The following is a 14,305-nucleotide window of genomic DNA, read 5'->3' as shown; positions in this document are numbered from 1 at the left end:
GCAATGGAACCGCGGCGGCGGCGGCGGCGACGGCGACACACCACTTTCCCCCCCAGCCTCCTTCCCTTCCTTCCGCCCGCGCCGCCGCCTCGATCACCGCCCCGGCGCCGGAACCGCCGCTTGCGTCATCACCCTCGGCCTTCAGCGCGCTGCGCCTCGGTAAGGGCAACGGGTAACCTCGGCCTGGCCTCCGTCGGGAACCTTCCCCTTGAGCCGTCCGTGGGCACGGAGGAGCCGAGTTACCCCGTCAGGGCCCGGCGAGACCCCGCGGTCTGTTGGGGCGGCGCTGCCCGCGGAGCGTGAGGGAGCGCGCCTAGGGCGGGAGACCCCCGTGAGGGAAGGCCCGTGTTGAAACCCCACAACAGTCAGAATTCCTAAAAGCGGTGCTCTCTCACACAGTGCGGACAATATGCATTAAAAAGCAATCTCCAAACGCCTCTTATAATAGAAATGGGGGGAAGGGGGGACGTCGCTAGAAGGGTCAGAAAATAAATTGGTGGAGTATCACTAAAAGTAGTGGTCAGTGAAACTGCAGAGCACAGAATTCCAGTTAAAAGCGATGTCCAGGGAACGACTGGACATGGCAGCCAGTGGTGATCTGTCAAAGGTTGAAATCGGTAGTCTTTTCCAGCCTAAGTGTTTCTGGGATTCTGTGTTCTTCCACACAGCTGGTTCTCACCGGGCACTCTGCATTCAAGAGTAACCTCCAAATCCCTGTTTTACAACAACTTTCATACAATTTCACTAAAAATGACAAACATTAAGATGCCCACGTAAGTTCGACCATATTTCTTTAATGAAACCCTTTGAATATGTCATCATGCCCTGATTCAGCCCTCAGGCCCCCTGCCCCAGATTTTCATCCCCAAAGTATACTTGGGATTGCCTCCCTTAGAGCAGACCAAGTCCTGCAGTAACCACAGTTAAATATAAGTTAAATGTGTTAAATATTTTAATTGTGGCTTCCTCACTGAAGGAATGGGCTTTTTCCATTTTACTTTTTAGATCTGTTGAAAATAAAAATTATTTTAACCACAGAAACACATGATTGTAAAGATCAGTAATGGCTCTATGCACTGGTACACTACGGATGTTTTGGAATTGGTGTTTCAAACCAACAATGCCCATTCTGGTTATATTTTACAGAAATGAAAAGAGACTCTTGTTATTTGACTACTTAGGTGGTTTTTCTTATATGGCTGATGTTGTAGAGCACCGGTCAGGTCTGCAGCTCCTCTGAAATCACACATTACTTTTTAAATAAGTCCTCAACTGGCGCTCATCATGGAGTCTGCACAGTTCCCCCCAAATCCTCGTGTTGCTGAAATCCCACCAAAGCATCCTGATACGTGCCTCTGTATGTTCTTAATAAAAGGACTGCCTTGGTTGTAAGAGCCCCACTGTTAAATTAAATTATTTCCAAGTCAGCTGGAAATAACTGACACAGACTCTTAACCTTCCAATTCAGAAGATTAATCTTCAGGTACAAGGTCTATGTCTATATTTCTATATACTATTATTTATTCCTTTATAAATATCTCAGCAGATGACAGTTTGATGTGATCCAGGAGGAATAAACTGAATATTCTAGCCAACTACCTCCACCTTCCTGGTGTGACTGCACAGAAATCTCAAACCACACCAGCATGAGATGTGTGGTGGCAGATCAGTGACAATAATACTTTCGTCCTCTTTTTTTTGGCATTAAAATTAATGCAAATGCTTTGATTTTTACTGGTTTCTATCGGGGTGCAAGCAGAGATTAAACCTTTGTTATTTGTTACAATTACATATACTATATATGTCATTTAGCATTTAATTATTGTATCATTTGTTGTCATCACAAGAGGCAGAAAAGAGAACTGTAAGTGAATATAGGTAATCTCAGCCCTACAACCTGAGATTTGTGGTGCCGTGTGACCAGGATGTCACTTCTCCAATGGATAAGCCTGGAAAAGTGACCTGATCTTCATTATTTGATCTGAGAGGTAGGTGACTTTAAACAAAACACACCCGAGATTGCTCTAGCTGTACCAGCAGCCAGACAGGTCATCCAAATGCACCACATTCAGCCACCTGGGTCCGGGAAGGGTGGCTGCAGAGCTGGGTTTTACCCTTGGAGCTGTTCACTGCCAGCTCTCTGCCCCTTCCCAGGATGGTGTGAGGTGGGAAATGGCCTCGAGTGAACGCTTCTGCCGCTGAGCTCGGGCTGGGGTTACTGCCTTTGATACAGGGTGCATTTGCACCCTATTCCAAGTATCCGTTCAGGTTGTTAGACTTGGAAAGGCTCCAGCTTCTTGCTAACGAAGGCAGCCGTAGTGTTTTATCTGTGTGTGTCGTACTCCCCAGCCCAGGGTCAGATGGAGCACAGTTAGCAGCACCGCTTGTGTTGGCACAGGCAGAGCGGCCTGTCAGAGACTGTTTGTTCCGTCTCTTTTACGGTGGTGACCTCTGTTCTGATCAAAGAGTGGTGCCTCCTCATTTGGCACTGCAGAGCAAGTCCTTTTCCTCCATTTCACAGCACACCGGTTATCCCCCCTCTCCCTGCCACCCTAGCTCGAGCCTTTTGTGCTGGAGCCCTTCCAAAGAAGGGCAGTGGAGCTGGGGACAGGTCTAGAGAGGAAATCATGAGGAGCGGCTGAGGGAGCTGGGGGGCTCAGCCTGGAGTAAAGGAGGCTCAGGGAACTCTAGAACTCCCCCTAGAGAGGAGGGTGCAACCAGGTAGAGGTCGCACTCTGCTCCCAGTTCACAAGCAATAGAACAAGAAGAAATAAGCCTCAAGTTGTGCCAGGGGAGGTTCAGGTTGGAAATGAGGAAGAATTTATTCGCAGAAAGGGTTGTCAAGAATTGGGATTGCTCAGGGAAGGGGTGGAGTTACCATCCCTGGAGGCGTTCAAGAGACAGCTGGGCAGGGCACTCAGTGCTCTGGTCTGGTTGATAAGGTGGAGATTGGTCACAGGTCGGACTCGATGGTCTTGGAGGTGTTTTCCAACCTAAATGACTCTGAGATTCTGCAAATGCAACAGCAAGGAAAGCACTTGAGTTCTTCAGAGAAACTCAGTTTTAGACCCATGGGGCTTATAAGATTTTATTTTGTTGTGGGCAAAAGCTGCTAACATAAGTCTGCTCCTAATCTTGGGATGGTTTGAATGCCTTGGGGAGGTGTGACACTTCTCCAGCACTTGGTATTTTAGAAACCCAAACTAAAACATTCTTGTAAACACTATAATAATCATCAAGACATAATGAAGTAGTAAATAAGCCATATTTTTTATTAGGGTTTTTTTTGTGTCCTAGTTTCCACAAGGGTGTATGACCCATAGCTGTGTTCATAGGGCTCTTAGGGAATGGATTGCATATCACTGAAAAGTCAGTGTAGGCTCTAAATAGGGCAGTAATACCCAAAAAACACATTTCCTTCCCGGGTGAGTCTGTGAAGTTGGTTAACTTTGGACACTTGGGTTTATTTGTAGCATAAAGCAACAGGAAATTGTGGAATCGTAGAACCACAAACTGGTTTGGGTTGGAACGGATGTTAAAGATCACCCAGTTCCAGCTTCCTGCCATGGGCAAGGACACCCTTCACTACCCCAGGTTGCTCAAAGCCCTCTCCAACCTGGCCTTGGACACTTCCCAGCATGGGGCAGCCACAGGTTCTCTGGGCAACCTGTGGCAGGGCCTCACCGCCCTCCTAAACACTGAGAAAAATGACAATCCTTTGTTATCTCTTTCATCTGTGATTTCTGCTTCTGTATTTATTCTATTTCCTCCAGGTTATTTATCATTCCACTGAGCACTCCATAGGAGTAGTGGGAAAGCCTGGGGTCCAGATTCAGTGAATACTTTCAGGAACTGTCTCCTGTGTGCCAGATTCCTTAAAAAGTTCTACAGGACAAACAATGTGTTGAAACCTTGGCTGTGGTATAATTAGCCTCATGGATCTGCTTTCAGTTTCATTTACAGCTGCTGGAAGCAGTGTCATTGTCAAGGTCAGGAAGCAGAGAGCAAGGGAGCATGAGTTTTTGTTTGCAATTAATACAGGGACTGAAAAAAGTTCATAACTTCTTGAATTTTTAACCCAAACGCAGGACTGCTACAACTTCCACAAGGCCACCAAGTTGATCATCCAAGTAAACTTTAATCCAAACCGCAAATCCTGCCATTGTCACTGGTGAATGCTTTTGTTGTCTTTGATATGTACAGTTTTGTCATCTTTGCAGCTTCTACGTGTGCTGGAATGTTTTTATTTGTATCATTCAGGGAACTGTGAACCCCAGATTGTATTGTCTCAACACACATACCAAAGGGACTCGCTCACTGGACCTCCTTGGTGCCAGCATGGAAGATCCATCTGAAATGGGAGGTAAGATAAACTACAATTAGACCACCATGACTTATTTTAAACAGAAATAACAGAACTGAAGTTATTCAGCAAGTATGCAATGACTACTGTCCAAGGCAAAGGGAGAAAGAAGAAAAAGAAAACAAACGTTTGAACATTCAGAGAAGTACAGTTGTCCGTGACACATTTTAAGCCTTGTCTAAACCACTCAGTTTTAATCCCAATAAATTGCACATGGAAAAGAATGATTTAAAACAGATTTTATGTAGCCATATAATTTGCTTTAAATTACATTTTTAAACAATCTGTATTTCTTCAATACAGTGAGTTTCCTGTGAGCATCTCAGGTGGTGTGGCCTTGTGAGTAAAGAAAATAAAAAACAATCCAGACAGATGGAGAATTTAAGAGGAGCAGCGCTAGCCCAGAAGTGCATAGAGTTACAGCAGAAGGTAAATTTACATTACTGTTCACACTCAAACCCCTCCAGTCTGAAAGCCCCTTTGGGATCAACTTCTGCCATTTTGGTGCAGCAAGTCAGGTGATTTTGCCCTTGGCTGTCCTTATCCGTGATCAATATTATTGGAAACACACCAACATATTCCACTCAAGTGCCTTGTGAATCATTGTGTTCCATCTCAGATACTGATGGTGCATGTTCTATGATGCTCTTAGAACATCATGCCAGCTCTGACCACTTCCTCACAGGGAGAACTGTGAAAGGAAAAACAAGTCCAGAAAGCAAAATCTTTCAACAACTGATTTGATGAATAAATCTGCTAGTGCTCTGTTAAAAAACAAAACATATGTTCTGTAATATATGTAGTACTTTGGGAGTCTTAGTTAAGAAATGGCTTAAGCACTTGAAATCCTAAAATGCATTAGTACTCTGTGAGCCTTACATTTTAACATGCATAAATTATTCCAAAGGTGTGTTTCAGGCACCCAATATGCTTGATAAGCTTTCAAAATTATTATCCTTTGTGAGTATAAACCTGAGAAACACCATGGCAAATAGAGGCAAAGGGCATCTGGACAAGATTCTGGAGTCTTTCTCTTCAAGCGGGTAACATAAAACAAAGACAGGACAAATCATAAGATAAAGTGAATTTTTTTGTGTATTTCATGTATAAGTGATCTGTAATCCAAAACTCTAAATGAGACCTCTCAAGCCAAAGCCACATCACCTATATTTGAGTATTAAAGTTTACTTGTCAAATTAATGCTTTGCTGTTTTTTTTTTTTCTCTTTTTTAATTGCTGACAATTAAGGCAGCATCAGTTGTGGGCTTCACAGGAGTCAGCCAGAAGGATCAACATTTCTTACACTTTGTGTTTTTCCTGGGTTCAGCCAATCCACAATGATAATTTCTATAGTAACCACTTTTTTAAGTAAACAATTGATTAGTTCTGAAATTAGTCCTTGAAACGGCTTCTCCTGGAGCAGCTTGGAAGATCTCTACACAAGCAGCCTTCTGCTGGCATGCAGAACAACAAGGCTCAGGCTGTTTTTTCTCTCCTCATATAGAGTGTGCCTTGAAAATATTTATCCTCCCGGGGCAGTTTTATCTCTGGATAAGGAAGGGAGTGGGAATCTCCATGTAAAACTCAGTAAGACCTTGTATTCAAGTGAAGGCAGTGTAAGAAATGCCTCTGATATCTCAGAAAGGCACTTAAAGTGGAAGAAGATATTTTTACAGAGTTCAAATTAGAAGTAGAAAAACTGTCTACAAGTTTTTGATGGTATAAAATTCCCTAACCTCCAAGGTCCTGTGGAGCCTCTGTTTTCAAACAGAACCTGCCCTCACTTGTTCACTGTGAGCTGTCTCATTTATCAGCTACATATTGTGGGTTCCTGCTCTGCTTTAGGGGCCCTTGGGACACGGTTTTTTAAAAACAGAGGAGAGCTCAGTGTTTCTGTTATTTCAGTTGCACTCAGTAGGTGGAGCTAAAAGCCAGCAACACACCTGCAGCTAAAACTAGTCTGATTTTAATTCTTTCCAATGGTTTGGAAATTAATTTTTACTAAAGCATTTACTAATTTTTACTAAAGCATTTACTGAAGAATCTTAAATATGTATGTCCTGATTTTTTTTTTAGTGGACAGTAAATATTAAGTGATTATTTTGTGTGTAATTTATTTCCAGCAGGCTAAACAAGCATTTCTGTCTGTGTGTGGCATTTACAATGCCATTGACTTTATTGCTAGCTAGTTACAAAGTTAGGAGCTACCTGGAATAGCTCTGTGTTCCTCAACTAGTGACCTTTTCAATAAAGGGAAAAAGTGCTGGTGGGGTGAATTTTCTTTTTGCCACTTGTTATCCTCTTACTTTCTTCTTTATGACTCTGAGTTCATTTATACATTTTAAATGAGAAAATATCTCAAATGTCAAACTTATAACTGTCCGGTGAGTGAGCCCATGAGTGTCTTGAAAGGTAAATCTGCATCTTTTATTTTCATTCATGAATTTTGATGCACAGCCTCAACTCAAGTTTTCTCAAGTGTGTCATTTTCAATTATAGACAATATATTAATTTCCAATACTTAACTTTTCAGAACTCAGTTTGAATACAAACTCCAGAGCTCAGTTTGAACACAAATTTCCAAGCTTACCTTCAGACATCACTACAGTCTCTCCATGTACACCAAAGCTCTTAAATGCTGCTTAATTTCAGTGAGTGTTAAACTTGGATTCAGCAAAGCACTTTATATGTAGCATTTATATGCCCTAATTCCAAATCCTACGCATCTCTTTGTTAGATAGTCATTGTTACAATCCAGAAAAGCAGTCCAGAATTTTTGGAGTGCTTTATCAGCATTACCTCCTATCTTAAGGAACTTTTCACATTCTGTATTTTTAATATGTTTCTTTAATTTAAAAAGACACCCATAAGGACAAGGCAAACATTCTTTAAGAAAAGTGCCTCCATAAGCACTACACAAATAATATGCAATAAGAGCACCAAATAAATCACACATCATTACTAATCAACAAGCCAAGTTTTCTTTCCATTATTCATCCAACCCCAGTGAGGGCTGATCTCTTTTTTAGACGCATCATTGTGGCAATTCTCTACGATTGTCACTTTCCTTGCCCACGGGAATGTGAAATTTTTACTCAGTTTTGAGGTCTACGGCCTCCTTCTGCAAATAGTTTTGTTAACAGTAGGTGGCAGATTTCTCCTGCCTGAGAGCTTGGAAAATGCTTCATCGGGCTAGTTGTTATGGAATGCTGATACCTGTTTATTCAGGACACACCGTAGCTTCCCCCATCAGAGCTCTCATTTAGGAAAAGGTTAGGCTTGAACATCATTTTTAGAGCCATCTCGATATTACCTGAGCTAGACCTGCTTTTGCAGGTACATGTCCTACTTGTCCACTAATCAATCTAAAAACATTTCTGTCATTTGGTGTGAAATGAACTTCCTTAAAATATTGTAGGGAGGGTTGAAAATCTGCGTGGAAAGATCCAAGATACAACCTCCTTTTTATCGAGCTCGCTTTCCAGAGAAATCAGGCAAGTTTTGGCACTGACTTTGACGTGACCAGAATTAGGCCAGTGCTGAATATATTTCAAAATCCAGCACAGAGGACCTGGTAACATTAGTGAGTTGCCGAAAAGCTCCTTAAGCAGTATCAGTGCCCAGGAGACAGGAGTCTCTGCCTAAAGTGCATTTATATACTAAAAGCAGGAAGGGAAAACTTGATTTTCCTTTCAGAAGGGGAAACAGATAGGTTGCCTAGCTGATATCAAAGAATCAAACACAATAATCTTGCTTTTCTTTGAAAACTAACTAACGAACAAAATACACAGAAGTTCCTTGGTAAGCCTAGTCTCAATTTCAATTTCTCCACACAATAATTTTTAGTTCCGATGTTACGTTGTTCTGGATTGAATTTTTTTACCAGCTTGAGTGTGAAGTTTTCTTCTTGTGGGTGGACAGGCAAAATAACCTAAGCCCAAGTCAGTGGGAATGACATAGAACATTCTATAGCCATGAGTCTCTGACAGCACACATCCCAGGGTCCTGGGGGAACTGGCTGATGTGGTCTCCAAACCACTCTCCACCATCTTGGAACAGTCACAGCCGTCAGGTCCCCAGTGACTGGGAAGTCCCCAGTGACTGGGAAAAGGGAAACTTTTTATAAGAGGGGTAGAAAGCAAGACCCATGGAACTACAGACTGCTGAGCCTTACCTCTGTGCCAGGGAAGACCTTGGAGCAGATCCTAATGGAAACAGTGCTGAGGCACATGCAAGACAGAGGAGTGACCCAGGACAGCTTCTCTAAGGGCAAATTGTGCCTGACCAAACTGGTCCCTTCATGATCATCAAATCCTACCAATAACCTAGCACTGGCAAGTGCATCAATAAAGCATGTAAATTAACTGAATCCACCATGCTTCAGTGGAAACATCAGAGTACTGATAAACTTTCGTAAGATCCATAGTTATATTTCCATATTGGCTCTGAGAAACCTGCAGGGAGGGCAGGCTCTGTACTTGAGAGATTTCTGTCAAGTGATATAAGAACATTTGTATTCTGGGATGTCAAAGGATCCATCCCAAAACTCCTCCTTGCTGACAGCAAAGAGGCTGCAGTGCCCAACAGTGCAGCAGGACCTCAGAAACCATAAGACTTGTGTTCGTATCAGAGACTCAGCAATTTCAGGCTTCCTGGGCTCACCAGGAACAGTGTCCTCAGTCTTGAGTTGGCACTAGGCTGTCCTCTTTGCCAGTAGGAACAGGGAAAATTGGGTTGAACACATGATTTGCCCAGCTTCCAATCTCCCAGTCCAGGGAGCCAGGAATCTGCCTAGATCTGCACTGACTTTAAGGGAAGCCTTAAGCCTCTTTGTACTGGAAATAGCTCCAGTGCCTAGACACCCACTCTGTTTTCCAGCACTCAGAATCAAGGAGCAAAGTCAGAAACCCAAGTTCACACTAAAATGAAGGTACCAGAGAAGGGCACTACTACATTAATTGTTTTAATTGAATTTCCTGGGTGATTTTTGAGACCTGTGGATAGGCTGTGGATATGCCTGACTGGCAATATTGAAGCGCTGTTGGTATGAGCAAAAAAGGCCTTTGGGCAGAAAGCAAATGTCAAGGACTGTCAGCATGGGGTGGGAGAGCACCACAGAGGAATGCCCTTGGGAGTGTAGCCTCTGCCTAATTGATCCAAAAGACAACACCAAAAGCTTCATGTGCAAAGAGTTGTTAATATTTCTTTGCATGGCTCAAGAAGGATTCTCAGTTTAGTGGTCAAATTAAAAAAAAAACCCAAACCAAACATGACAGCTATCTGGGCTTTGCACAGCCACAGATCTGCCTGATAGATCTCTTTAGTTCCTCTGATGTATGGACCAATCTTTTGATAACTTATTTAAGAGAACCACATGAACCATACAGCTCTTTGCTAAGCTCAGTCACAGTTTTTGGTCTCTGATGAAATTTTCTGATTCTGGGAATGTACTGAGGAACCTTTCTTCTAAAATCAGGTCTTCCTGAAGGCCCTCAAATTCAGAGAGTGAATTTCAAACCCCAATTATTCACATCTTCGAAAATGAGAGTTTATAAGCTCTACTCTAAAGAAAAACAAACAAACCAAGCAACATTTCCTCAGTTTCGTATTATTTCTAGTCACTTCCTTAACTCTGGGAATCCCAGGTTTGCAGCATTACATGTCATAGTGCAACAAACCCAGGTAAAGGAGAACATGGGAAGGAAAACAGCAACATGAAGAAAGGCCATCTTTTCTTGCTGCTGCTGCAAATCCAGTTCTCTTCTAAGAGATCATTACATCCTGGTAATGTCACTGGCAATCTGATTCACATTGAAGGAAGTACTGAACCTGGAACTACAAGCCAGAGCTCACCTAATAAATGTGGTCTGGTTGAATGCTGCTTGAAAAACAATTGATTTTTACAACAGAAAAGTACAGGTACTTGGATTTGACTAACTGAACTTTGCTTCACAGGCTAAGGCAGAAATGTGGGAATATTTCACCGTGCCTTTGGATTTCACTTGTGGGGACAGGATGCTTCACATTTCATTCGTGAAGCCTCAGAATTTGTAATTGCAGCATAATATGCAGAAGTGGACTATCCTTTTATGTCAGCAAGTAAATGGCAGTGCCAAATTTTAAAATATCTTGTCCTGCCTGCTCCAGTAACAAGGACCTAAAAATGGCTCTACTAACTTTTCTTCTCCTGCTGAGCTGCCACCTCAGGCCCTCACTCTCAGCTAAAGAAATTCCAAAGACAGCAGGGGAAATTTGAGGTGGGAAATGCTATTCTTGCTCCAGGACTTCATTTAAAATGACTATGTTTTCATTTTTCAAAGTTCTGAGGGCTTTATCTTAAGAAATCATTTGCTCAGGAATAAAGGAAAGGCTGAGAACAGAATCACTCCCTTTATCTCCTTAGCACTTGACCATTTACAACTTGTCTTAAAGAGATGAATTAGGATCTTCCCAAGAAAGAAACCAACAATAAAAAACCCCAAGGGCCTAACCGAAAAAACAGAACAGGAGAACAATTGTAGCAGTAACACAGATTCTGTTTCTACATGAAGGAGAAAATATTTACCAGCTTGGCAGTTTTTAGGCCAGGATGGGAAACCCCTAAGTTTACAATGAAACTAAATGAAAAATAAGGCAAGTAAGAGTGTCAGCAGTGTCCACAAGTCCTACAGCCCCTCTAGACATAAAGGATTTTTTTCAACTCTTAAAGTGTTTCAAGTTGAGAGCAAACCCAGTGGCTGCCAGAATCATTAGCTCATTTTACACATGCTTTTTTCTGATTTTAGCAAATACACCTGCTTAAAGTTACAAAAAAGTTTGTAGCCATATTTTTTTTTTAAATTTGAAGGTTACGGATCAACAGCCTAAAGAAATTCAAAACAAAAAGAGGCTCCAAACATTTCCTGATGTTCCTCAAAAGTTTTCATTATTTCTTTTATTGCTAAAGCTGAAGCGTATCAAACTTAGGGAAGAAATATTAACAATCTCTTGCCAAACAGAAGCTTTAAGCTTTGGCTCTTGACTGTACCACATTAAATGGCATTTCTCTCCTGCCAAAGGCCATCAGGTAGCATAGCAGAGCAGCACAGAAATTGGAAACTGAGTGCCAAAACGTTTCTAGGGCACAAGTGAATGCACTGGATTCCAAAGATCTCTGGGACTTATGTAAGAGGAAGAAAAAAAAGATCTCCACCGATAGTCCTATCATGAGCCAAAAATCAATCACAGCACCGCAACAATTTCAGTTCCAGAGACAATTATCAAAGGCAATTATCAATAATTATCTTATTATTATAAGAAACACCAAAGGAAAAAAATCTTTCTGAGAAGGAATTCCAGAATAGAGCAAAGCTGCACCTCGGGTATTTCTTTCCCGCATCTATTTTGTATTTAGATACAACGTTTAGATAAGCCCATACCAAGATATAACACTGATTTTTGTTGAGGGACTTTAGAAATGGATAATAGATGAAGCCAATACTCAGTTATCTTGTGGATTACCTAGTTGAACTGGCAGAGCAAAAAGCCATAGAGACGTGGAAAGTAGAGACAAGTTCTGAGAAGTCTCAGAATTGATACCCTCAAAAAGCACTGAAGGCTGTACATTTGGATATATTCAGGCAACTGAATGTTTAATAGGCAAAGCAAAGCTGTTCTTGTTCCTGCTGCCAAAGAATGATGTTGGCAAATGGTCATTAACAAGAAAAACAGTTACATCACTACACTGTGGACTTCTGAGACCAAGGGGTAGGGATGCTAGAATGGCCCAGGGATCAAGTGTACAGGATCAGCAAGAATAGTCATTCATGTAGATTCAAAAATCCTTATTTGAATGATCAAGAACAAACTAGCACTGCAGGTGGGTGGCTGATGCCAGAAGATGAACAGCTGAGTATCAGAATCACTGATGATATGCCTGCAAGATACACCTGACATAGTATGCTATTAGCTGCACCTGAGCAGGTCTCTGCCTGCTCTGCCACAGTGCTCAAACCCCTTCTGTCTTTATGTTTGTTTTGCATCGATGAGTCCATCTCTGTTCAAACAAAAGCCATATATCTGAGATGTTTGACTCTTCTGCACAGGAGCCAGACATCAGTGATAAGAATGGCAAACATCCTGCACCAGAGCAGGAAGAAAAAGCAATGTCTGATACCTGTCCATGTGTCCAGAGCTACAGACATATGGAGCTAGAAACATTTATTTAGAAATTTACTGATCATTACAGTCATTGAAAAATAGCTACTCACTGTGGATACTGGCACAGGAATGTCTTGTCTCTAGGTTCGGTGTGTGCCTTATGGTCCAGTCCGACAAACAGAACTACAGGTCTTGAAAAAAAGCAAGAAACAGCAGTAAATAAAATGGAGGGCCACAAAAGTAAAGGGTTTCTTGATGCCCTTTGGGTTCTCAGAGACTATTTAAAGAAGTATTTACTTCCCAAAAGGACTCTGACAGCTGTTCTTATGATCACATTTGTTTCTCAAGAGCTTCATTCCATATTAGTACATCTTGGTCCACTTTGTTTCTACTCTTCCATTTTGCACATGCTGGTATGATGAAATATTTTAAAAGTATGCATCCTTTTATTTCCAGGTCAATTACTCTTGGAATTATTGTCCTTTGGTTCCCCACACCTGGAATAAAACTAATTATCATATGTAACTTTAGACATACATGAGTGTGAAAATGGATCATCCTAAAATGCCATTGATAAATTCCTTTTTCTAATACCAGGACAACTTTGTTGGAGTGAACTCAACGCAGTATGAAAGCACTGAGTAACAAGAAACTCCGTATACTATTTAATACTGTTAAACAAACATGAGCATTGGAGTTCAGCTCTCAGCAGTTATATGAACCATTGGCATGAAGTACAGGACAGACAACAGAAGATATCTAGAAATAAACATGGACCCTGTATTCCAAACTTACATATTAACTCCAGGGGACCAGGAGTGTTCTTGCTAACACTGCACAATGCTGCGAGGGAAAATTCCAGAGAGCTTTCAAGATGCAACATTGCAATCATGGTGCTGAATTTCAGCTTTGCCCTCCCAGCCCTTAGCTGTAGTTTTCTGGAGACTTCTTTGGTACAGCCTGACAGCATCCCAAGAGCTGTTCTAAGACATCATTCACCAATACCAGTTTTTTACCACCTTATAGACATCCACAAAATACCTAAATGTGTGTTTCTGTCCCACTGAATGCTCTCTTAAGATTTGAAAGGAGATGGCTCTTTTCTCACAGGGGGATATGGTCAGTAAAATAATTCCATGCTGGATTAACAAGCTATTTCCCTAGATTTTGTTAGGCTAAAGCGGCCCAGGTCTGAAAGGTCCAGATTGTTCATCAGTTCCTGGAGTTCTACAGAAATGTGGGATTTTGCTACAACCACCTGAAAACAATCACAACATTAAGACATTTCTAACATTGCTTTTCTGCCAACCTGGCCTTCCTGCACCATCCTTCATGTAAGAGTCTTCCAAATAACCTTTTGATTCCCAAAAACAGAGCCATGTTCATTTAAATCACTAACAGAATGCTGCCTTTCACCTACAAAAATATCAGGAGCAGACTCGGGAAAACGCAGATTTTTTTTGCAACAGCAGCAGACTGTAGAAATTTCATTGTATCAAACTATTCTGTGAACTCATCTCAGTTTTATGTGGTTATTCCTGGAGAAAAGAACAGCCTTTCTGGAACACAAGATGCATTGCATGGGCATTTTCCTGAATGAAAAGTGCCTGCAAATATTTTGAGCTTAGACACGTAATTTGCTTTATTTCAAAAGTCTTTAAAAGCTCACACTCAGAAACAAAAGGAAGTATTATGCATGTATTTACTTAGTCAAATTTCCAGCAAACCGATCATGGAATTGTTCTTGCTATCCCCATTAGGAATAATACAGAGTTATAGCAAAACTGCCCACCTGAGGAAGAA

General features: G+C 41.6%; 1 protein-coding gene and 1 long non-coding RNA gene across 5 annotated transcripts in view; one reads left to right on the top strand and one right to left on the bottom strand.

Moving 5' to 3' along the window:
* The first annotated feature begins 24 nt into the window (after positions 1-24).
* On the top strand, positions 25-6,251 carry LOC137472802 (uncharacterized). Of its 4 annotated transcripts, XR_010998424.1 has the most exons (4): positions 25-159; positions 4,261-4,363; positions 4,667-5,072; positions 5,329-6,243. It is a non-coding gene; the product is annotated as an uncharacterized lncRNA (long non-coding RNA). The 4 variants fall into 4 exon arrangements; XR_010998421.1 differs by lacking the exon at positions 25-159 and having other exon boundaries at positions 2,140-4,363; positions 5,329-6,246; XR_010998423.1 differs by lacking the exon at positions 25-159 and having other exon boundaries at positions 2,223-4,363; positions 4,667-4,792; positions 5,329-6,251.
* Positions 4,620-14,305, bottom strand: part of G3BP2 (G3BP stress granule assembly factor 2) — a 50,370-nt gene continuing 40,684 nt past the window's right edge. Inside the window, exon 12 of the mRNA XM_068188181.1 lies at positions 4,620-5,054. Coding sequence (XP_068044282.1) covers positions 5,043-5,054 — 12 coding nt within the window. The 3' untranslated portion in view covers positions 4,620-5,042. The remainder of the gene's footprint in view (positions 5,055-14,305) is intronic.

The sequence above is a fragment of the Anomalospiza imberbis genome, chromosome 4, assembly GCF_031753505.1.
Source record: "Anomalospiza imberbis isolate Cuckoo-Finch-1a 21T00152 chromosome 4, ASM3175350v1, whole genome shotgun sequence".
Classification (NCBI taxonomy): Eukaryota; Metazoa; Chordata; class Aves; order Passeriformes; family Viduidae; genus Anomalospiza; species Anomalospiza imberbis.
This window is presented reverse-complemented; position numbering and strand designations above follow the sequence as displayed.